Source organism: Sebastes fasciatus, chromosome 2 (genome assembly GCF_043250625.1).
Source record: "Sebastes fasciatus isolate fSebFas1 chromosome 2, fSebFas1.pri, whole genome shotgun sequence".
NCBI classification, from domain to species: domain Eukaryota; kingdom Metazoa; phylum Chordata; class Actinopteri; order Perciformes; family Sebastidae; genus Sebastes; species Sebastes fasciatus.
In genome coordinates this window covers 30,611,681-30,635,088 of record NC_133796.1, presented here as the reverse complement: position 1 = coordinate 30,635,088, position 23,408 = coordinate 30,611,681, and the positions used below count along the sequence as shown (strand labels likewise).

At 39.9% G+C, this 23,408-nt stretch overlaps 1 protein-coding gene across 3 annotated transcripts in view; it reads right to left on the bottom strand.

Moving 5' to 3' along the window:
* Positions 1-4,767: 4,767 nt before the first annotated feature.
* nedd4a (NEDD4 E3 ubiquitin protein ligase a) overlaps positions 4,768-23,408 on the bottom strand; it is a 35,921-nt gene continuing 17,280 nt past the window's right edge. For all 3 annotated transcript variants that reach the window (XM_074618493.1, XM_074618485.1, XM_074618475.1), the window contains 24 exons: positions 19,430-19,480; positions 18,956-19,017; positions 18,694-18,796; positions 17,329-17,492; positions 17,112-17,229; positions 16,619-16,783; positions 16,358-16,441; positions 15,620-15,739; positions 15,157-15,468; positions 14,204-14,281; positions 13,689-13,743; positions 13,531-13,589; positions 13,289-13,354; positions 12,916-13,145; positions 11,821-11,942; positions 11,655-11,725; positions 11,097-11,192; positions 10,918-10,991; positions 10,780-10,840; positions 10,631-10,690; positions 10,419-10,526; positions 10,230-10,326; positions 9,910-9,982; positions 4,768-7,227 (listed from right to left, as the gene is read on the bottom strand). In XM_074618493.1, coding sequence (XP_074474594.1) covers positions 7,125-7,227; positions 9,910-9,982; positions 10,230-10,326; positions 10,419-10,526; positions 10,631-10,690; positions 10,780-10,840; positions 10,918-10,991; positions 11,097-11,192; positions 11,655-11,725; positions 11,821-11,942; positions 12,916-13,145; positions 13,289-13,354; positions 13,531-13,589; positions 13,689-13,743; positions 14,204-14,281; positions 15,157-15,468; positions 15,620-15,739; positions 16,358-16,441; positions 16,619-16,783; positions 17,112-17,229; positions 17,329-17,492; positions 18,694-18,796; positions 18,956-19,017; positions 19,430-19,480 — 2,532 coding nt within the window. In that variant the 3' untranslated portion in view covers positions 4,768-7,124. The remainder of the gene's footprint in view (positions 7,228-9,909; positions 9,983-10,229; positions 10,327-10,418; positions 10,527-10,630; positions 10,691-10,779; positions 10,841-10,917; positions 10,992-11,096; positions 11,193-11,654; positions 11,726-11,820; positions 11,943-12,915; positions 13,146-13,288; positions 13,355-13,530; positions 13,590-13,688; positions 13,744-14,203; positions 14,282-15,156; positions 15,469-15,619; positions 15,740-16,357; positions 16,442-16,618; positions 16,784-17,111; positions 17,230-17,328; positions 17,493-18,693; positions 18,797-18,955; positions 19,018-19,429; positions 19,481-23,408) is intronic.

Below are 23,408 nucleotides of genomic sequence, written 5' to 3'. Positions count from 1 at the left end.
ACCTAGCGTCAGCTGTAGGTCACACAGAGGACAGGTCACATAAAGACCTCCTAAACTCAGAGCTTCCTCCTCTGCATCATGGAGGACATGGACACTTCAGCCTTGGTCCAGCTGTTAGGCTGCTGTTAGAAACCATGGAAACACACTCTGCGTCACAGTAAGTTATCCTACATAACATTAGCATACTACTAATGATAATGAACATACTCCATTTAGAGAAATAAAAAACATACACAAAAGTATTAGTAGTAAAATGTACCCAAGTGAAAGCGAAGGTACTAGTAGTGCACTTTGGCCACTATGTTATATATAGTAGGCTATATTAATGTTGAAGGTATATCAGCACTAGGTCTGTCTATTTAATGTGTCATATTTTGTAAGCATATCTCATATTGAATGTAAAAGACCCTTACCAAAAGGAAGTTTATTCAAGTGTGCTATTAGTATACTTCTTTTAAACTTAAAGGGACTGTTTGTAAGAATCAGAAATGCTTGTTAACAGCGACACCTGTGGCCGTTAAGTCAACGAAAGTCAGCGTCGGGCTCGCGCTTGTGCTCGCTCTAAATAGACATGAACGAGCATCGCTCAAAACAGTGAGGCGACACACGTCAGCTAAAACCACAATATCACTCTATATTTCACCTGCTTGGCAGTAATGTTAGCTGACCAGACGAAGGTCTCTCCATGAATGAGTGCTGATCCTAGTGTTGGCTTTTCCTGCTTCAGCCTCCCGACCGCGCCCGGAGTAAACAGGGGAGACATCGGCACCCGGTCGGAGACGATAACGTTTCTCGCTGCGGAGCCCCGTCACTTCACAAGACACGGTAAACCTCTGTTGGTCTGGAGGAGCTGCAGCAGTCAATTCTGCACAAACGTCCACTGTACATTTACTAGATATTCTCAAAGCTACGAAGTCTTCTGCAGTGTGTAGTGTGCGCGCATGCATGTGAGGTGGAGCGAGCTGAGTGAAGAGGCAGAGGCGCAGAGGAGCAGAGTACAGCAGAGACTCCGGCCCTGGAGACCAAAGCTACGGTCTCCCCCGCGTACTACGACTGCGGCCAACACTGTTTTGCAAGACGGGCCTCACTAGATAGAACTCTGCGGCTTTGGTGCTTAGTTGCTTAGTGCTTAGTTTGTGTTGGAGTCTCGTCTGAACAGCATAGCCACACGCGAGCGCGCATATGCGAGCGTGCATGGGAAACCGACCCGGGTGATTTATACGTGTACTAAAAAGTGGGCCTATTTAGTCCCAAGAAGTATTGAAGTAGTACACTTGCAAGTATAAAACTAGTACACTGATATACTGCATAAAGTATACTTGGGAAATATATACTTGAACTTTACTTAAGTATACTTCATAAAATAAACTTGAAGTATACTGCTTTTTCGTAAGGGCACCTATGTCTATCTGCAAAGTAACTAATGTTAGTAACTACAGCTGTCAGATAAATGTAGTGGAGTAAAAAGTACAATATATCCCTCTGAAACTGTTGGGTTAAAAGTGAGCCTGTCCATGACTAGGTTAACCTGCTAGAAGACATTAGATGTGGGCCCCTACTTATTAACTTCATTTACACCTAATTTATTTAGGAGTACTGCTACTACATTGATTTGAGCCTCATTTCATTTATGAGGAATAATGCAACAACACTGCATATCAATAACTTTAAGATCAGATTTTTCTGTAGTGTGGGCTCGACACCAAAATGATGAATGTTTTGTAAATTTTGTGACAACGGGACTTCGGCACTCGTATATTGTCGTCCCACTTGCTCCACCAAGACCCTTTCACTCTTCCTTATCAATAAGCTGTATTGATGAGATCAGATCCCTGAGTATCAGAGACCAACTGCACACCAAATGGTCTCTACAGACTGAAAAAAAAATATGTTAATGGCAGTGAGTTTGTCCTTTAAAACTGGGTCCTGCAATTAAGAGGAAGCATTGATAGGAGCAGGACAGCTGCTGTGTCAATGTCGATATTGATCCGATGTCCATCACTTATTGTGGAGAGAGATCAAACCCCCCTCCGTCCCACGGTCCTCCCCCCTTCCCTCTGTGAACCTCTTTCAGCAGCAGGACCGCAGCCCAGCTGTGATGTCCACTCCATCAGAAAAACAAACACACTCAGTGCTGATTCAGTCAAGAAAAACTGCCCTCTTAAATAAAACGTTATGCAGAAATACTACTGATAAACTAACTGTGTCACTGTTTGCGACTGTGTCCTCTCAAATTAAATGTAGGATTTTCCACAGTTATCTGCATGAAGATGTGCAGAAAGAGGTTAATATAAATGTAAATATAATATTTACTGGTTAGAAAATGTCCCACATTCATTCCAAGAATAGTCTCAAGATATTATCCAATTAATCCAGAATATCTAACCTCTTCCAACACATGTTGTTAAAATGACATCTTTTGCCACAATAACCTCTTACACACACTTTACAACCTATTAGCTTGTCACGTTTCCCTGTAAAACACTTATACTGTATTATATATTATTCTACAGCCTCGTCTCTTACATAACGTGAGAAAGTGAGGACCTCATTCATGGTCAGCGAGGCTCTCCCCAGGGTGTTTAATTAATCAAGAATTCAGTTTCGGCACATGCCAATAAGGCACAGTTTGTGGGTGGAGTGATGGCCGGCCTGCATGTGAACTGGGGTCAAGCTCTGCGGCCGGATCAATGGAGTAAAAAGTCATTATCAGGTTATGAATGCCGGTGAGGGTGTGGGTAGAGCTTTCCCAGGACCTGCTGCCATTGGCTGAGGCCGGTGTCTTCCTGCTGCCACACATGCCCATCCCCACTGACCCCCAGAAGTGTGCAAAAGGCCGGCCTGAATGGTGTGCGACCTCTCCACCTTTCCGCTGACCCCTGTGGAGGGGAGGGGGCTTTTAGTGCCACAACAGGGGGGTTGTGTGGAGAATACAGGACTGTGGGTGTTGAGCTGAGTCACACAAAAGGCTCCGACCACAGAGATGTGGATGAGTCCTCTCTACAGACCCGGCTCTTGTCAACAGCTAACTTATGAATTGGTGCCCCATACTGTACTGTAGGTCAACAAGCACACAGGAGAGATCACACATTCATATTTGACTGCAGCGAAATTAGCTTGAGATACACAACTGGTTTGTCCTCCCGGCTCTGTTATGCAACGAAAGTTTGAAATAAATCCCACAATGAAACCCATGAAAGACAGACAGTAGGACATAAAAAAAGCAGAATTCAAAGAGAAGATTCAATGTTTCCCTGCCAATGTGATTTGAGATAAACTAATTTTGTTCATCAGATTAGAAGTTTAAATGTTTAAAAGTTGGGTGATGCCATTCACAGAGAATACAATGTGCTTTATCTCCCCCAGCTGGAACAATTTAGTACTACCAACACCTACATCTGTACAAGCCACATGAATCTGGTTAACCAATACAGAACAATATATCTCTCTGGACTGAAAGTAAGAACTTAAAGGATATTCTGAAACAATGGAAGCAATATTTCAGTGTCCGTTGTCGAAAATAAAATGTCAAATGGTGTTCATTACGTAAACTCCTAAAAGAAAATCAGTTGAAATAGACTTAATTTTCTCTTCATTGATGCCTTGTTAGAAACAAAAATCCAGTTTTGAGAACTGGTGACACAAAATGTGAGTTTTCGGTTTGAAAAACAACAAATGCCGGATCTAAGAGGTGTCCTCAAAACTCAGAACCCGATTAGACTGTTGTCAGGTCATTAAATAGCCGTTATAGGTCTCCATAAACACAATAGGTGTGGGTCAGTAGGGGCCTACTACATTGTAAAACTGAACGAAATGTTAAGTTTTTAACAAAAACAAAACAGCTCTTTAGTTTTAGGCAATAAAACTTCTTCAGGTTTAGTCTCATCCATCGTCCCCGACCTTTCACACTGTCTACACTACAGTGCCTTCCACTGTACTGACTATTTTGACTTCCGCTTCTGCTCCTTTCATAATTAATACGGTCGCTAGAGGTCGCTGTCGTGTTCTATAATACCTTCTTTTGGTGATGTACCATGTCAATAGATGATAAAACCTGCTATTGGGTGTAGTAGGCCCCTACTGACCCACATCTATGAGGCTTATAGACAGATAACGGCTATTTAATGGCCTGATAACAGTCTAATCGGCTGCTTCATACAATCATCAAAATCACATACTGGTGTCTAAAAACGAAATACTGCAACAAAACACTCCTCTGTCTAGACTTGGAGAAATAACCAACACAGTGCATCAAGTCATAAACCCTCACCTGCAGTCATTCAGTGTTGAAACACAAAACCGAAAATAAAATTAACAAAATATTTCAGGCTGTTTGTTTACTGCTCTATATCTGCTACTTACTGTTATTTATTCTGGGTCTATAGATTTTTCATCCACCTCACACCTACTGTAATATAAACCGTAGATAAAATAATTTAACCTTGTCCAATATGATACTGCAAAGTTGGACTATTGTCCCTCCACTGATTGTCCCACATCACATTCAAACACCTCTACATCACAGCAGCTTCTCCTCCTCTCTTTGCAGGTTACCAGCCTGGTGTGTCTTTACATGTGACTAGAGAGTCACATGTTTAGTATTCAATGTTTGTATACAGCTTATAAATACTAAATAGTTAAAGTGTTACTAAGAACTGTGTGAAAAGAACCAGAAATCAAGTTAAGTGAAGAAAAATTCAAATAAGAAAAAATAAAATAAAAAAAATGCACATAAGTGGGAAAGTTAGACACGAAGACACTGGATAATTGTTTTTATATTTCTTTATTTTTCAAATATATTTATATTCAATTTGGTGTGCTATAGGTCATCAAATTGTGATTTAACAGCTACAGTTCATTCCACCATTTTAACTGTTGTATATATGTTGCATGTATGTTGTAATGCACTTATAGGTGTTATTATTAAATTCTATCATAAGAAAGTTTGAAATATCAGAAATTAAGTGTTGATCTATTCATTAATCTTCAGTAGACAAGATATATAACAGTACTTCCATTTGGAGATTAAAACATCAATAAACAATCAAATTCTATAATACATTACAAACGAAGGCCTCTGTATTTGACTTTAAATATACGTGAAAGAAGAGAATGTGCTTATTTTCAGCGATGTTCACATGTAAACATTTAAACACGTGCACAGTCGAAGCGCAGGATCATTATTCTTAAAGAGCGATTTAAGCAGTCTGCAGGTGACAGATTGGCAACGATTCAGACAGTTCAGAAGTAAGACTCATCGATATCAACAAAGTGCTTCACTGTATAAAAGCATAAAGTATAAAATTGTGTTGTCAGAGACAAGAACCAGCCCACGATACTTTTATAAACGACCTGTAAACATGGCAGGTAGTGTAAACACATGTCTTACCATTCAGAAAAATGTTAAAACTACTGCTGAAGTACAGTTACTTTCCTACAAAGGTATAAACAAGTGATTACTCATTTTGACAATAATCTGTACACATTTCGACAACCAACAAAACAATTTTTTAAAGTTGTACTCTTAAAAACAGAGCACCGTGCTGCAATTAGACACCCATGATGAGCAGAGGAAAACAAAATGATATCGCTCATTGTGACAAAAGGCAACAATTTCTAACATATCTGTATGCAAAGTGTGATGAAGTCAGTCTGTCGGATAACATTTTTGTGTAAGCTACTGGCCGGGAGATATTACGTGAATATACATTTGTTTACTCTGATAAACACACATTTAGTGTTGTATGAGTGGTTGCCATGTGTTACTGTAGCGGTGCACCAATAACCATTATTTGCCAATTTCGCAACTTTGAGTCTTAACAGTCTTAACAATAAATGCTTCATCATTTTGTAGAAGTTAATTTTGTATGTATAATATATTTATGTAATAACTGAAAAATTCACTGATCTCATGTCAACATGTACAATTATGCATAGTATTCCAGCACAATCTAACACACTGCATGTAGTCAGATACAACCTGCAGTATAATTAGTTTAGCATTTTACTGGTCCTGGTATCGGGTCATCACTACTATAGTAATTAAATGATACACTTTCCTCAAGTGTAGTCGCTCAAACCTGTATATAACTTGCACATTTTGCTTTTTGAGGTGCATATATTTGGGGTTTGCATCAGTGATTCTAGTGTGATGGAATGAAAAATGTATAATTATGTATAGAATTTAAATGATATAGGAAAAAAATATGTTTTATTTAGGATGAATTGCCAAATGATGATTTGGGTTTTGCCGTTTAAAACTTCTGACACGTTGCTGCCTTCACTTTTTGATTTTAAAACCTTTGGATGACATTTTCTTTGTAATATTGTTCCTGATGGGTCTAGTAATGCGTAAAGGGATTTCAAACAGGAAACATGGCTGGTGACTTCTATTTTTTCATTCAAATGTCAAGAGTTGATGCTATACTTATGTTAAACATAACTTAATAACCATTCTGACCCATACCTGCCAACCTTGAGACCTCAAAAATAGGGAGGATTTCAAAACAAAAAATGGAGTTTCAGAGACTTTGTTTCCTGCATTCTGATGACTTTTAAAGAATGAAAATATCAAAATAATAAGTACACTTAAATAAGGTCACATAAAAACGTGAGTCTCCCGGGAAAATCAGGAAGGTTGGCAAGTATGTTCTGACCCATGGTCCACTCTTTCCAGCACTAACATGTGGTGAAGGGACGAGTGATTTCCAAAGAGGAGCAACACAACTGAACTAATTTCCCATCAACTACAACGTGAAGACAAAATCTCACAAGTACCTGATGTGAGAATCCGAGCATAACGTTTTTCTGAGGCAATTCAGCCCAAATAAAACTGTTATTTTAAGGTTAGATGATTTGTTATACAGTATACAGCTTTGCATGTTTGCTTTGTAAACTTTAGAACACGTAGAGTGATTAAATCCCTCCGTCACTCCAGATTTCATGTCTTTTCTCCACGTGTGCCTCAATGGAGGACCAAAGTGAAGGTTGTGTGACTGTCCTTCATCTGTCACACAGCTGGCAGGTTAAGACCCCAATCTGACGCACAGCTTGTCTTTTTCTCCCGTCAACTTCTTCACCACATCATGCAGTAATGTCAGTTCAGCTCAGCTACAGCACGAGCTCTAATCCACCCCGTCGAAGCCTTGTGCGTTCTCAATGGCGATGTGAAGTTTCTCCCGCAGCTCCTCAAAGGACTCGTAAGGAGGCAGGTCCAGTCGATTGAAGCTGTGTCAGGTGAAAGGATGGAAAGACAATGAGGGGATCAGCGGAAAAATCACATTCAAGCATAAAGCATTTGCAGGAATCAACTTCAGCTGCTATTTGGTCATTCACAATTCTTAAGGGACAGTTGATTTAGCACTGCACCTCTATAGAGTGCTCCAGGTATGACGTACTTTTGTAGGTCAACCAGGAAGTTAGCATTGCCCTGGTTCCCTTGACAAGAAGCCAATGGGATTTTTCCATTGGGTTTTGGATTATTGCAGAAAATAAGCTCTGTGACAAACACACGTTTATGATACTACGTTTTGTTCATGATTGATTTTTGAAGAGTAAATGTAATTGCCAGAAGTAAAAAGATAACATTTGGCTATAAACCAACAACACCAGGTCACATGACTTCACATCACCACCACTAGTGATGACGTTTAGTAGTCTCCTTTAGCCACTTGTTAGAAACCATCTTTTTTAAGACACGTAAAAGTGGGGGTATTTACTGACGTATTTTATATCGTAGAACAAGACGTTCAAATCTCTTCAGCTTGTGTTAACAACAGACCTTATTTCAGGCATCTCACTAAAAAACCCATTGACTTCCAGACGAGGGAACCGGAACTCATTTCCGGGTTTAAGGACTCATTCCTGCAGCACTTTATAAAGTTGAGGGAGTTTCCAGAGATAGCTTAACAATGGAATGGTCAATTGTGGCGCAGCAGAGGCAGAAATAATCTCACTTTTAGTCCCTGGTATGTGTCAAGCTCGAAAACCCTGGATCCTACACTTCCCAGAATGCAACTCAATTGTAACTTTTGCATTCTCTGTGACTAGAACATTTAATTTGATATGTACAATTAGTGGAGTTCTCCCTTAAATACTGAGGTGACTCACTGAGACAAATGACTGTATTCAGTTCACTAACAGCAGAGTGAGAGCTATGACTGTATCCAGCCACTGGAGGGCTTCAACCCACTATGTGCTCAATTAGATGTTATTTTGTAATATTCCTTTTTATTATTATTCATTCATTATCACAGCCACACAAAAACTCAGTGTAAGTGTAACATATGCCTCTTGCATGTTACATTAGATACACAATTTCAGCTTTAATCTAAGCTTTTTACCATGTTGAATAGAAAAACCTTTTAATATTGAATTAATTTTGTCAGTAATTTTACCTTTATTTGATAGTTGGAAGTTGTAAATATTTGTATTATTTTGATATTTTGATGCTGTTATTTTATATTTCATATTTAATACTATGGTTACAGTATCCAAGGTAACGATACAGCTATAAAAGCCCATCACTTGGGGAACAAGTAACACCATCTTGTACCCCCTAGGTGTGTTTGTGTAAATTTTAATCTGTAAATATGAATGTATAGTCTATGCATAATGTATAATCTAAGAGACCGGGCTTGTATCCCCCAGATCCCAAAGTGCTTGTAAGCCAATAAATCCATCTTTGAATCGACATTGGAGCTGTCTGTGTTTCATTGGAGTGTAACTGTCAGCCGTTAGTCTACCACACTGGTTCCCAACCTGGGAGTCCCAACCCACACTTCATTATAAAGGGTGTAAGACAACTTTTTAGCGCAATATGAAATATAAAGTTGGCCTGTATCTCAGTATTTCATTCATTTCTGTGAAGAGAACTAAATGAAATTACCATTTTTAAAGTTTAGATTATTATTTAAGATATACTGTAAATAGGATAAAGACACAATGAAGACCTGAACTCAAGTTATATTCACAGAGCCTCCCCTCTCTGTTAAACAGCCTCGTCCTGCATTAGAAAAATATGCAGTTAAAACAACCAAAGAGCTGATTGAAGAAAAACACGACATATGTCAAAAAGAGGCCTATTAAGTATGTATGATTGTTAAAAAGAAAAAAAATACATAATACAGAGAATTGTATTAAAAGTCCCTAAAAATAACAGGAAAACTCATCTCTGATGTAACATTCACAGGAATTCAAATCGCTCGTTTTACACAAAACTTCTTGCAGTTCACTATTTGAATTAATTGTACAGTTTATCAGTTATTGTTATGCATTGATTATAATATGAAATATCAATAAAATAGGTAATTTAGTCAGAGGTTGTCAGTTTACCCAATGATAGAAAAGGAGTTCCCTATCAGGAAAAAGGTTGGAAAGCAGTGGTCTACCATCAAACACAATGCAGAGACTGTTGGCTGTCACCACTATCAGCGGTACAGAAGAGAGTTAACGGGGCCGTTATGAACTGTGTATAGAGGTAGTAATGAGAGGAAGACCTCCCGTTACATGAGCTAAGATGAAGAATGCAAAGTATAATGTTCAGTGTCATGTGTCAATCAAGGCTGATCAAGGCCTCTACAGTAATGATGCCATATTATGGCAGAACATCCTTGTGGAGCCCCTGAAGCCCCCAAAATATATATTTTATGCATGCACAGATTATTAGTAAGAGTGGATATTGTGTACACACAACTTTAGAGAGGCTCTGAACATCCTCACTACATAGTATTTGTGAAGCTGAACTGTAATCTCTGTTCTCACTACAAACCTTACTGCTAAACAGAACCAACAAATCAGTAGCGAGGAGAGCAGAAAACGATGTAAGCAGTTTGTTTTTTTGGCACAATCTGCTTCAGCCTTTTTAAATGTCGGAAAATATTAACGGAAAAATGTGAGTGAAGTGCTCACCATGTGTGGGCTCGGGGGAGTTTATCACGTGTTCCCCACTGCTCGATGGTGAACAGCTGTGGTCCGTTAGACCCTGGAAAACAAAACCATCAAACATCAGACAAACACATACAACCTGATTTAAACTGGAATTAATTTACAAAAAAAAAGCCACCTGTGAATTGGAGACAAGCGTTTACAGTATCGAGGGAAAAGATGTGATGAGGCAAAGGCAGTCATTTCATATCATAAGTGAATACAAGAGTGAATAATCTAGACTGAGACGTTAAGCAAGAAAACACTTTTTCACAACAATGCAGCAATAAAAAGTGTTATCTCACCATAGAGTTCCTTAAAGCCATTCATTGGGACCCTTGATGTTCCTGTCACAAACTGTAAGAGCCTGATTCGCTTTTCTGAATCCATCAGCAGCACCGTCTATAACAACACAAACAGATATACAATAAACAATAAGCTCTGAAAGGTCCGCAGCTCAGCTTGACGGCTCCAGGCACGGAAAGTTGTCTTACTTTCCAAAACCACTGGATAACCGCGTGGTTGGAGGAGTAGCTGTTCTTGTACTTGGTGTTGTCTCTCCAGTCATTCACATCCACGTCTCCAAGACCACACATGAGCAGCTGTGGGGGACAAGACGGCAGGTGGACACACCGTTATTTAGCTTTCTGGCATGAATCTGCAATTAATCTGAATGATCATTTCTAATGTTAATCTGAAAACTCACCTCGAGCTCGTTCTCATCAAAGATCTTGATCAGGTCTTGTGGTATCAACTCAAAGAATCCCTAAAACACAGAAATATGACTTTTATTCTTACTGTATACTTTACTTAATGTTGTCTACAGTGTTACAAAAAAATCAAATAAATCGTTACGTCTTTGAAGGCAGTCATCTGCTTCTGTATCCTGTTGACGAACCTAAACTGCATCACCAGACTGTCAAACACAAAACAGCAGATTAGCATCAAACCGTCATTTCAACACTTTGAAGATGATGATTTTCTGTTGCTTACTGGATGTATTCCTTCTTGGTGTCATTGGTGATGACAATCTCTGTGCCGCCCGGCTTCAGTTCGTGCTGGTGAGTCTGAACAGGAAGAATGGGATTATATCATGTGAATTACACAGAAAAGCATTTCATCACAAACACAGACATCAGTTGTTGAGGCAAAGGCGGCATGTTTGAACACACCTGTCCAAAGAGCTCCTCATCGATGGTGAACCTCAGATCCAAGTCTGTCGGGTCGTTCTCCAAAATCCACATCAAGGAGTTGAAATATTCACTGTCCTGAAAAGACAACACACAAAATTAATGTCTTCCAGACACTGGGTAACAATAGCCAGCAGGGGGCGACTCCTCTGGTTGCAAGAAGAAGTCTGATTGTATAGAAGTCTATTAGAAAATGAGCCTACTTCTCACTTGATTTATTACCTCAGTAAACATTGTAAACATGAGTTTATGATCTCAATCTCTAGTTTCAAGTCCTCTTCAATACAGCATGATGTTCATTTAGTAAATTATGGTCCAATTTAGAGTCAAATAGATCATAAAGCAGGGTATGATTTAGGGCGTGGCTACCTTGTGATTGAGGTCGCTACTACGGCGTTGTCCGGTCTGGGAATTATCTGTGTTTTTGTCTTACAACTTTACCCCCTCCACAGTGTGTTTTCTGTTCATGAAAGTTGATTATAACCTTTTTGGTCGCCTAAAAATGTCTTATTTAGCGTTCGTTAGAAATGTGACACTCACAACAGACTCCATGTCCTGGAGAGTGATCGGCTTCTGCAGCATCATCTTGTAGAAAGGCCGAATGAAGAAGGCTTTGAAGGACACAAACAAAAGTGTCAGGATCTATAAAATCACACAATTTCCTCTGATCCCTTTGACAACATTTATACAATCAGGTGGCACTCACCATCGAGCAGTTTGCCATGATACACGGCCATGCCTGCCACGCGGCCGATGAACTTGAAGTAGGACAGGTGGTCCTCGTTACATAAACCCGAGTTAGGGTTAATCTGCAGTGTGTAGTTGTCCCTGGAAAACAAATCACAAAACATGAATAACAGGAATAAGCATTTTCCGCTGCCCTGGTTCCTGCCAAAAGATAATTACAGCTCGTTTATGTGTATTTTTAAACTATTATATGAAATACAATCCTGTGATTCTGTGGGAACTTTGACTTGAACGTTGTATTTTCATCGATGCTCATCACAACTTATGTTAACAGCACTAACTGCTCCGTGATCCCAACTCATTTTCCATTTCACAATTACAGTTTTCCAGGCCACGTTTTGTTTTCAAGAAGATGAGCAATTTGAATCTCACTATGGCCTGAAACTGTGTAAACATAAATGTATCTTCCCAACAACAAAAATCCCACACAGAGTCTGTGACTGTACAATATGAGCTCTATGTTAGTATGTTCACATATTTCTCTGGACTTTCCAGACCTAGAAGCAGAATATCTGTCCTGAATGAAGGCTGGGCGATAATTCAATATGATGATTTATTGTCTTTCAATGGAATCATATCGCAATGAAATCCTATATCGAGATATCATGATACACAATTACGTCATCTAAATTGATAATAACAACAATCACATAACTCAAATTTCTCAGAAAATCTGACCATTTTGCACTAAAGTTCTAAATAAAATGAGAAAATACTCACTACTTTTCATTTGTCAAGTATTTCATTTCATTTCATGTAGACTACTTATTTATTCAATTACCAGAAAACGTGTTATATCTAATCCCTAACTTTATATATCGTTATCAAGATATGAAATGACCTATATCGAGACAGAAGAGTTTGGCCATATCGCCCAGCCCTACCTGAATATCATTCATTTACTATTCCTTCCTACAAGTCAGAGCACCAGTGCGTCTTCCTCTAAATGTGAACGGGCTGTGCTGCAATACAAGACTGTTTTGGATGTTTGTACTCGTCTAAACAAACCTAAATGATGTATAAAACCATTAGAGGAGGGAGAGTTTGGACTCACGTGGCAGAATACTCGAACAGTCCATAGTACGGGTTGAACATCTCCCTGGACATGAGGAAGAACCACTCCCTGGCAATGCCACCATAGTCCAGTCCTTTCTCTCCCTCGAACTCCACCCACAGTCGTGCCTTCAGCAGGTCTGCCCTCTTCACTGAGAGGATGCGTCGGTACGAGTCCTCCAGCAACGCATTTCGTCTCATCTTCATCTCAAAACGGTTTGGGATGTCAGTCTGCGTAGAAATGTATTGTGTTCATTAAGAAGAACGTTTGTGATCATCTACAGGTTTAATAAATTCAGCATGTGTGAAAGTGACAAACTGATGAGGTAGTTGTAAACAATCTACTGTTAGAGTTGCTCTTTGAGGACACTCACCGGTTTCTTCAGCTTCTTCCGGAAGTAGTCGTACTTCTGTTTGTAATCTCTGGAATAAGGCACTGCCTATAATCAACACAGGACAGTGTTCAGTTACAAATCCACCTTAAACTTATGATATACACTGTGGTCAATGACACGCATTTACAGGAAACCTGCAAACTATAAATAGAGAATGATTTTGATTGTGTGCTGATATCATGTTACTGAAGAATAATCTGTCAAATATAATCTATACTCACTGGTCCAGTTATAGCTGAGTTCTGTAATCTGGGATCATCCCATTGTGTGGTCCTGGTGTCTGTGAAAAATATATAATACATAGAGGCCATTCATTAACATGGAAACCTAAACATTATTCAGTCCAAGATGTAATCTTAGTATTAAATGTCATACGCACTGTGATCTATGTAGAATATCCTCCCGTCAGTGTGGACCCTCTCCTCCCAGCCAGGCTAGGAAGGAAGAACATATCACATGATTCTTGAATAAATTGGCTTCAGACTATTAAATAAAATAGACAGTATCACCAGCTCTGATTATATATTACAAAACAGCGCAATTAAGGTGCAATATAGGATTTTTTGCTTGAGATCTAAAGCTTTAAGTTTATAAATGTTCAGTTCAGTTCAAGTTTATTATCATACACATTTAAAAAGTACAGTTGTACATTCAAATGCAATGAAATGCATGTGCCCTGGCTCTCTCATCCCTTAAAAACAATGTATAATAAGAATAAATAAGAGGCGACAACAATAAGAGGAAATCCTACAATAATAATTCATAAATAAGTCACTGTGTGTAAAGTGCGTGTGCGTTATTTAAAGTGCTCGCTGTTCAATAGTCTAAACGCCTGGGGATAAAAACTGTCTTGAAATTGATTTGTTACTGATTTTCTGTAACTGCGGAATTTACCGGCAGAGGGCCGAGATCAGACGGGTCGAGTGAGGCTGTCCTCCTCATTAGCACAGGAACCTTCAGCCTGGGATCTTCCTGTTCATAGGAAAACAAACAGGACGCGTTTCAGTCAAAGAGGAAATACACAAGAAATGGTGTTGGAGATACTACCAACTAAGGGTGCTTTCACATTGGATGTGAAAAACAAACAAACCAACCACAGGATTTTATGATAGCAGATATGTGATTTTAGCCTGATTTCAAAAGCTGAACTACTAATAAATCTATCTGCTGATCCTGACACCTGTTCAGGAAGCGATCTGTATTTAAGGCCATGCATATGAGCACATCAGCGTGTGTATTTCCCCTAATTAATAGGTCAAAAGCTGTTAAAACTGCTGTGCTTGTATCCGACTCTGTGTACCTTGTCAGTTCATTAACTCCATTCAACAGTGTGCGACAGCGATCTCACAGTACGCCGATCATGTGCGCGTCTGTGCGCTCCCCGGCGTTCGGACTATGCGTTCACACTAGAGGAGCGTTAAAGTGCTGCTTAAACTTCTGTCACTCACAAGAATTTGATTTCCCCACGTGACAGTCAGTCCAATCGAGTCAGTCTGTATAACTTCACGCTCGCTCCTCTGGTTTGTTTGTAAAAAGTCAGTGCGAACAGGAACCGGACCAGAACTAAAATGCAACCGTGACTGATTTTTTCCCCCTTGGTCCGGACCAAATGAACCGAACAACATGTGTGAAAGCACCCTAAGTTGCCACTATGACACACATTTTAAAAGCTTAGCAATTGAGACCCTTTCTTGTTGTGGAAATAAAATATTGGCTGTGTGTTTGTATTTCTATTGGCTTTCTTGGAGCCAGCCCCTTGTGGCCATTAAAGGCACTGCACCCCCAAGTGGGTGGTCACCACTAATGATTGGAGGTAAAAGCACATCTGAAGTCTGCTGCTTTCTCACCCAGGTAGTAGTCTTAGTAGTGTGGTCGATAAAAAAGGGTCTTCCATTGGGAGAACTGCGAACCTCCCAACCAGCCGGCAGGAAGCCAGAATCCTGTGTGGCCTCGGGGCTTGGGGTGTGCTGAGGAGACTCCTCGGGGGTCATGGGCGGTAAGGGCGGAGGCGGAGTCAGGTTCTGGCGTACACTTGCACCACTCCGTGCTGCTGCTGCTGCTGCTGCTGCTCCTGCTGCTGCTGCTGCTGCTGCTCCTGCTCCTGCTCCTCCTGCTCCTGCTGCTGCTGCTCCTGCTGCTGCTGGGGCCTCTGAGGTTTTCTGTCCAACAAAAAAATATAATATGGAGAAAGTTGGTTTAAAAATTGCCAGTTGAGTGTCAGTATACATACATACATACATACATACATACATACATACATACCTTTGCCCTCTATCATTATCAATAAGAATAAATGAAAACACTTTATACCTGAATGACGGGTCGAGTCCATGAAGTGGTTCGGCTGTTGTGGTTGACAAAATAGCGTCTACTTTTACTGTCTCGCTTCTCCTCCCAGCCTGGAGGCAGCCCAGATGAGGTTGGAAGCAGCTATTGAATGACATAAAACATGAATAAAGTGATCAATACAGAAAACCTCAAGCTCACTGAGTAACCCAATACCAACAACGAAACATATAAACTCCCCAAAACTAACTTCCACACCACAGGAACTGAAAGTTTAAAGTAAACACCTGTGAATCTTGAACGCTTAAAAAGGGACTGTTTTTAACTTTTTACACGTATAAATCACCCGGGTCGGTTTCCCATGCGTGCTCGCATTTGCACGCTTGCGTGTGTCTACGCTTTTCCTGCTTCAGCCCCGGAGGCTGAAGCAGGAAAAGACAACACTAGGATCAGCCGTGATTCATGGAGAGACCTTCGTCTGGTCAGCTAACATTACTGCCAAGCAGCTGAAATATAGAGTGATATTGTGGTTCTAGCTGACGTGTGTCGCCTCACTGTTTTGAGCGATGCTCGTTCATGTCTATTTAGAGCGAGCAAGCGCGAGCCCGGCGCTGACTTTCGTTGACTTAACAGCCACAGGTGTTTCTGATTCTTACAAACAGTCCCTTTAAGTCCATCCACTCAAACGGCAACATCCTGATGTAATACAGGTTTGGTAAAAAAGTGGGAAGGAGTGATTTCATCGGAGAGTGGAATACTCACCACCGGATTAACAGGAAGTTCCTCTCCTGTTGAAGTCTGGGCACTTCCTCTGAGACTGGAATGGCTTGAATTACTAGCATGATCCTGCAGGACAGAGGAAGGACATCAAGGACATCAATGATCACTTGGCCATTATTGTGCTATACACTCTTCTCTTCCTCTCTCACTGAAAGCGTGTGGTTCCTATTAATTTCATTGTGAGTCTCTCTTCCCCTGACTTCCCGGTAACCAGAACCGTATGTTGCACAGAAAATGACTCACCGTCTGGGAGGTGCGCAGCTCGCCAGCTGTGGCCCCAGAAACTGCAGAGTTTCTCCGCTCGTCGCGGAATGGGCCGAACTCCGCAGGCCCGTGGGGTGGAGGTGATGTGATCTGGTTATTGCTGTGGTACAAGGTGGACTCGTCCTCTGTAATGATCTCCCAGCTCTGGATGAGACGGATGAGACGGATGAGACTCATCAAGAAGACACAGTTGGGGACTGATCCAAGGTTAGATCCGACAACAAGAGCTTTGCCAAACTACTCAGTTCAAATATACAGTCTTCTGTTGTATAGTAAACCTAAGAGTTAGTTTGTTTAGAAAGTGGATTTCCGCAAGTGTTTATCTCAAAGCCACTCAGAGGACAAGCCAGAACTACAACCACCAGTGCAACACCTGGCTTCAACATGGCATCTGCACAGCTAACAGAACCCATCCCGTCCTTCCCTCACCCATTCACCTAAAAAGCATTTTTAAAAACGGTGTTAAAATTACCTCAGGAGACTCTCGCGTGCTGTTCTCATCGTGGTCTGAGATCTGCCTGCGTGCAATAAAGGCCTGCTCGGCGTCCATATTAATGTTCTGTCTTCTTTGCATCTGCACATCGCTGTCCCTGTTTAGGACACACATACACACACACGTACACTATCAGTACTGCACCAACAAGGAAAGCGATGTAACTTTGCTGAGGTGAGGGGAGCTGCAGTCTTACTGGACTGTGGGTCGTTGCCACTGTGTGGTTCTGCTCTCATGATTGACAAAGTAGGTTCTTCCCAGGTTGTCCTGCCGCTCCTCCCAGCCAGGGGACAGAGCAGGTAGCAGCTGGCTTTGTCTGGGACCAGACATGTCCTGAGCCTCCAGGAACTCCCAACTAGGCTGCACGACATAAACAAAACGTTTTAAAAGGCAGCAAAAGCAGGATGGAGACAATATCCTAATGCCACACACCAAAGAAGACTTGTCAACTAGAAGAAAATTCACAGGCGAGGATGAAGCCTGGAGCGCTGACTTGGCTTAAAATTGAAGAAATCATCAGCATATTTTACAAAGGTCAACCCTAACCCACAGACAGTGGCACAAATATAAGACTTTGTTTTTTAAGACAAGATTTGTGTTAAGGAGTTGGTCTAAAGCAGTGATTTTCAGGAAAATTGGAAGGAAGATGAGGGGAAAATGCTAAAAACAATAATAAAATAAAATAGTAATAATAATCATTATTATTATTAGTAGTAGTATTGGCATTATTATGTGTTTTATTATAAAATATAATTTATATTTTTATATAACATATCAAAATCTCATTTGCCATGCCCATCTTCATCACGTCATACGCTGTCAGTGTTGACCTGTAACGGTCGGCGCCCGCCACGAAGCTGCTATGCTCCTGAAATTTAGCTAGCCAGCCTACTTACTAGCATCTAGCTAGCGCCAACTCAACAAAATTGACACTTTTTTGTAAAAGAAAAGACCTGACAAGCAGACCAACACCCCAGCTGACAAAAACTCATAGCTAATGCTATTTGGGGGAGCGCTGGCATGGAAACGTTTGGGAACCCCTGCTCTAAAGAACTCATATTACTGCTATGACCTTTGATTGTTTAAACTGTTGTCTGTGGTGAAACCGAGGTTATATTTGCTTTTCAATGTGATGTTTGTCATCCAAATAATCAGAGGTCCCAGTTTACTGAGCATGAAATAAATGTTTTTCTGAGTAGTTTTTAGCTTTTGTTAGTTGAATGGAGAATTGTGGAGATATTCAATGTCCAGTCACAATGATTTCCATGTGTGTACCTGATGATACACAATCATTATACCCGCTGTAACTGATTCCTTGGAGAGAAAAGATGTACAAGCAAAAAACAATTAAAATTGAGGCCGCCTTCAATTTGATTTGGGGTAAGAATCTGGTTTATTTGGGGCTCGTAGAAGTTCAGAGTGACTGGGAACTATTTTGATTGATGCTCTAAATTTGAGGCAGCAGCTGATTTATCATGAAAAGGTAAGAAGAATCACAGAAAGGATCTGGGATATTTTTGAAGATCTATCTTCCTGCTGAAGAAGCACTAGCCAAACTTACATCCGTGTCCTCAGTCTGTTCGGCCGTTTCCTCCCCTGAACCCGGGTTTTTCGGCAGGTACGTCATTTTGAGACGCAGGTGACCTTTGACTCTGGACTTGTGGCTGCGTGACCAACAGATGAATTTATTTTTATGAACAAGGAAGAAATAAATATTGTCAGAGATGTTTCAAAAATAAAGTATGAACTGTGGCCTATTGTGTAAAAATGGAATGTAAAACAGGGAAAGACAAAAGAGTAAAAAACCATGGAATCATGCCAACCTTCGTGGGTGAAGCAGAAAATCCTTGAATGTGTATGGCCTTTCATTATTAGGATTTTCTGTCTGAGGAAAAACAAAACAATAAAAGGAAATCTTTAATTCTCAGAGTATTTCCACAGAGGCGTGAATAAAGCTACTGCCTGGCAGTGTGTCATAACACGGTATATCTAAAGATACTGATGGTGGTGACAGTGTACCATGGGGGCTAATTTGTGGGTGTTGTATTTATAATGAAACAAAAGCAGGAAGGTAACATAAACATGACGGACTGTGTTTCCAAAACTATGGACAACGATGCGGAACAGACACTAGAATAAGGGCCTGCGTGTTTATATTTACAAGGTGACATGGGTGAGATTGAGGTCCAGAGCTACCGTACAGTTAAACACAAAATAAATTCTAACTTGCGTGAACTTAAACAAGTCACAGATGTCAACATACAAAGAACTAGGATTTCCTGTAACCAAGGACTCACCGGTATCTGATTTAAGGGGACGTCCACCTGTCCCAGAAAGTCATCACGTGTCTGACAGGGAGGGAGAGAGAGAGGGGGAGAGAGAGAAGGGGAGAGAGAGAGAGAGAGAGGGAGAGAGGGAGTCACACACAGTTGTCAGAATCATGACAATATTATCTCCTTCTACACACACACACACGGAGGACTGTCCGAGACATGTCTTGTTACTCAGCCGTCTTTTGAGTAATGAGGAACACTGTAATGTCCCTATTGGAACACGCTGTGTGCCTGTTACAGTGATTTTTAGAGGTATTTTATCTCCTACCATATCTCTATCAGCCTTTTTCTTTGTCTCATCTATTTCCTCACACGTCCCTCTAACAAAAAATCTTTAATCAATAGATTAAACAGAACACTGCACTATTTTCCTACTTGAATCAATGGAAGTCATTTGACTCGATCGATGTCCATATTCATTTATTATGTAGCCTAGATAGGAATGTGTTTATTGGCCCACCATGAATGGCTCCACTGTGTTATATGCTAGAGAGACTGGAACCAAAGTAATGTAGCATTTGTCAGATAATTTGCTTTGAACTCTTCACACATTCACAGCCGTTACAGTCTGGAAAGGCAAACACACACCGCACTGAGGGAGTCAGCTTTGTGACCAAATTAACACCCGCGGCAGGTCAAACTGTCTAACAGCGGTATAGAGTGTTTACGTGAACAAATATAGATAGAAGGAGGCCTCCTTCGTCCTGCCCTTGCATGTCTGATTGTGCAGCCAAGAAAAACAGTTAAGTCCAGGTTAAAAGATACTACATGCACATCAGCCATGAGCCTTAAAACTCATATTAATATCTCCTCTTTTAATGTTGAAAAGATTTTACAACTAGTTTGATGAGCACAGTTGGCACTGATGTCGTAGACGGATTTTTAATTTGTATATATATATATTTTTGGACCCATTTTGGGTTTCATGTGAACTTTAACTACATCATAGCGAATAAAGGTAATTATTGGATATTTTATTAATGAGCACTTAGAAAGACACAACTAAAAAAGACACACAAGTCTTACAACAGCTGAGATTGATCGCAATTTTGTAGAGCTGCAATGATTAGTTGACTAATCAATTAGTTGATCAACAGAAAAATAATTGCCAATCGGTTTTGATGATTGATTAATCGTTTATAATAATTTTTCATGCAAAAATGGCAAAAAAAGCTTTCAAATATGGAGATTTCCTGCTTTTCTCTGTTTTATATGAATATCTTTGTGTTTTGGAGTGACAAAAAAAGACATTTAAAGACATCACCTTGGACTTTGAGAAACTGGGATGGTCTTTTTTCACTATTTTCTGACATTTTATAGACCAACGATTAATCTAGAAAATATTCGATAACAAAAATAATCATTAGTTGCAGCCCTATAATTTTTTTGATGTAGGAATTCAGTCTTATTCAATGGCAGCACTAACAGTTCTGCAAGTCTCTCTGGACAAAGACCGACAGTTAAAATGGAAATGTAAAACGTAGGGCTACAGGTAACAATTATTTTCATTATTGATTCATGTGCAGATTGTTTTCTCGTTCATTCAATTAATCATTTGATGTATAAAATGGCAGAAAATAGTGAAAAATGACAAAGCTCTACATGATGTCATTAAATTGCTTATCTTGTCCAAACAACAGCCCAAAAAACTTAAAAATATCCAGTTTACTATCAAGTAAGGCAGCAAATCCTAAAAATGCTCTGGTAAGTCAAGCTTATTTAGGGCTGGGCAATATGGTCAAAATCTTCTATCACGATATAGATAATTTCATATATCGATAATGACATATATCACAATACAGCATGTTTTCTGGTAATTCAATAAATAAATAGTCTTAATGAAATAACCACATGGTAAAGCCTATTTTTTGTATATTCCTGTATGAATTAAATACTTGATAAATGAATGAGTATTTTCTAATTTTATGAACTTGAGTACAAAATGAACACACATAACAATGAACATAACAGTTTTAGGTGAAATAATAGAGGGGAAAAAAAAAAAAAATATATATATATAGGCCTAGCCCATATAGTGATAGAAATGATACAGAAAAATATATACGATAGACATTTTGATAACGTTTTGATATATATCGTCATATTGCCCAGCCTTAATATGTATTATTAATACTATTCTGCAAGCTGCTGGGCAGCTGCTTTTATAGTGACAATGCACTGTGAGACAGCACTTTGCACCGTGTTTCCTTGACAGTGAGGTCTCCTTAAATACTGATGTGTTTAAGGAAGTCTCAGTGGCATTAATGTTGGTTATATTTATTTGCACACCACAGTCTACAGGATATTAAAACAGTTAGAATTTGTGTTTCCTTAGGTATTGTTTACAAACAGCCAGTGTACTGGAGATTTACAATATATAAGTATACGCGCGTGTACACAGCATAGACAGTAGTGTTGTTTTATTTACAACACAATACACTGTTTTCTGGTTCATTTACTCCTCTTTGACGGTAAACTGAATATCTTTGAGTTGTGGACAAAACAAGACATTTGAGGACGTCATCTTTGGCTTTAGAAAACACTGATCAACATTTTTCACAATTTTCTGACATTTTATAGACCAAACAACTAAATAATCAACAGATTAAATCGACAATGAAAATAATCGTTAGTTGCAGCCCTAAAATCAAGCACATCCAGCAGGATACCATTTTAGTGTCAGATTCACATCAGTTCATCAGTTGTCGGCAGTGATCAGATCTACCTTCATCTGAGCTCCACTTTTACTAAAACCACAGTATATTTGATCTTACACTTAAGCCCAGTTCTAATATTAATATAATGTAATTATAACCTGTAGTTCTTAGAAATCTTAAAAACAAAATGTCGATACACTCTGCCCTTCATAGCTTTTAACAGTGTGCTTAGACGATGACAAACTGAACTATACAAACAATCACGGACTAATTGGGACAACTGATCCTCCTGTCTCATTAAAACTCAGTTTCAATTTCATAAACAGTAATGCATAAACGATTACAGGCTGACTGCCCGAGCTGGCTTCAAAAGTCAAGTAGGTCAATTCTATTTTAGTAACAAACTGAGTTTTATATCAAGTGAAACCGACTCTTTCCTTGGAAGCTTTGTGGATGCAGGGTGAGGTGAGGCCAAGCTTAACAAAGAGGAAGTGTATGCTTTGGACACATGACAAGACTGCCCAAGATAAACAGATAGCAATAGATAAATGTCTGTTCAGAGCATCCCTGGAGGTTCAAGTGACCATAATTGTAACTCAGTTTAGCATGTGGCATTAAGCTGACCACGTACTGTATGAGGCTGTGGCAAACAGCTACAGACACATGTTTGGGCATCTGTGGAGCAAGCTCAGTGATATCCATCTTAGCTCGGCAACGACAAACTACTTTTAACAGGTGGACAGCAGCTTGTGAAACCTAAACGTCTGAAGAGCTACGCAGCGAAATGTTAATGGAGCAGGGAAAGTGTTTGATGATGAGCCATCCTGATCAGGAATGTACGTACACATCTGAGCAACAATTCCATAAAAATACGTTTTGGCACTCATGAGGCAGCCAGAGCTGCAGAGACTGTGTTGGATTATCACGACAAAGTAATGTCAACGCTGTAAAACGAGGAAGTTTTCCACAGCTGAAAGCATTTGCTGTCACAGCAGGAGGCAGCAACACCAAGTCTGATGGCCTGTTCACGTGTTGCGCTGGTGGAGAATGTATATACATATTTATTTAACTCTTAAAAGGAACAAAGAGGTCATACTGTTCTTGGCTGCTACATTTCTGTTTTTATAGCTCAAGCCCAAAAGTTAAACTTGGTGTTGCTGTGCTCTTTTCATAATGGGTGAGTGACTTCTTTAAACCACATGTTATCACTTCTGAAGGAATCTGAAGGCTTGAACAAGGAAATGCACCCCGCCACCACAACCACAAACACTGTGGCAGCTGCACAA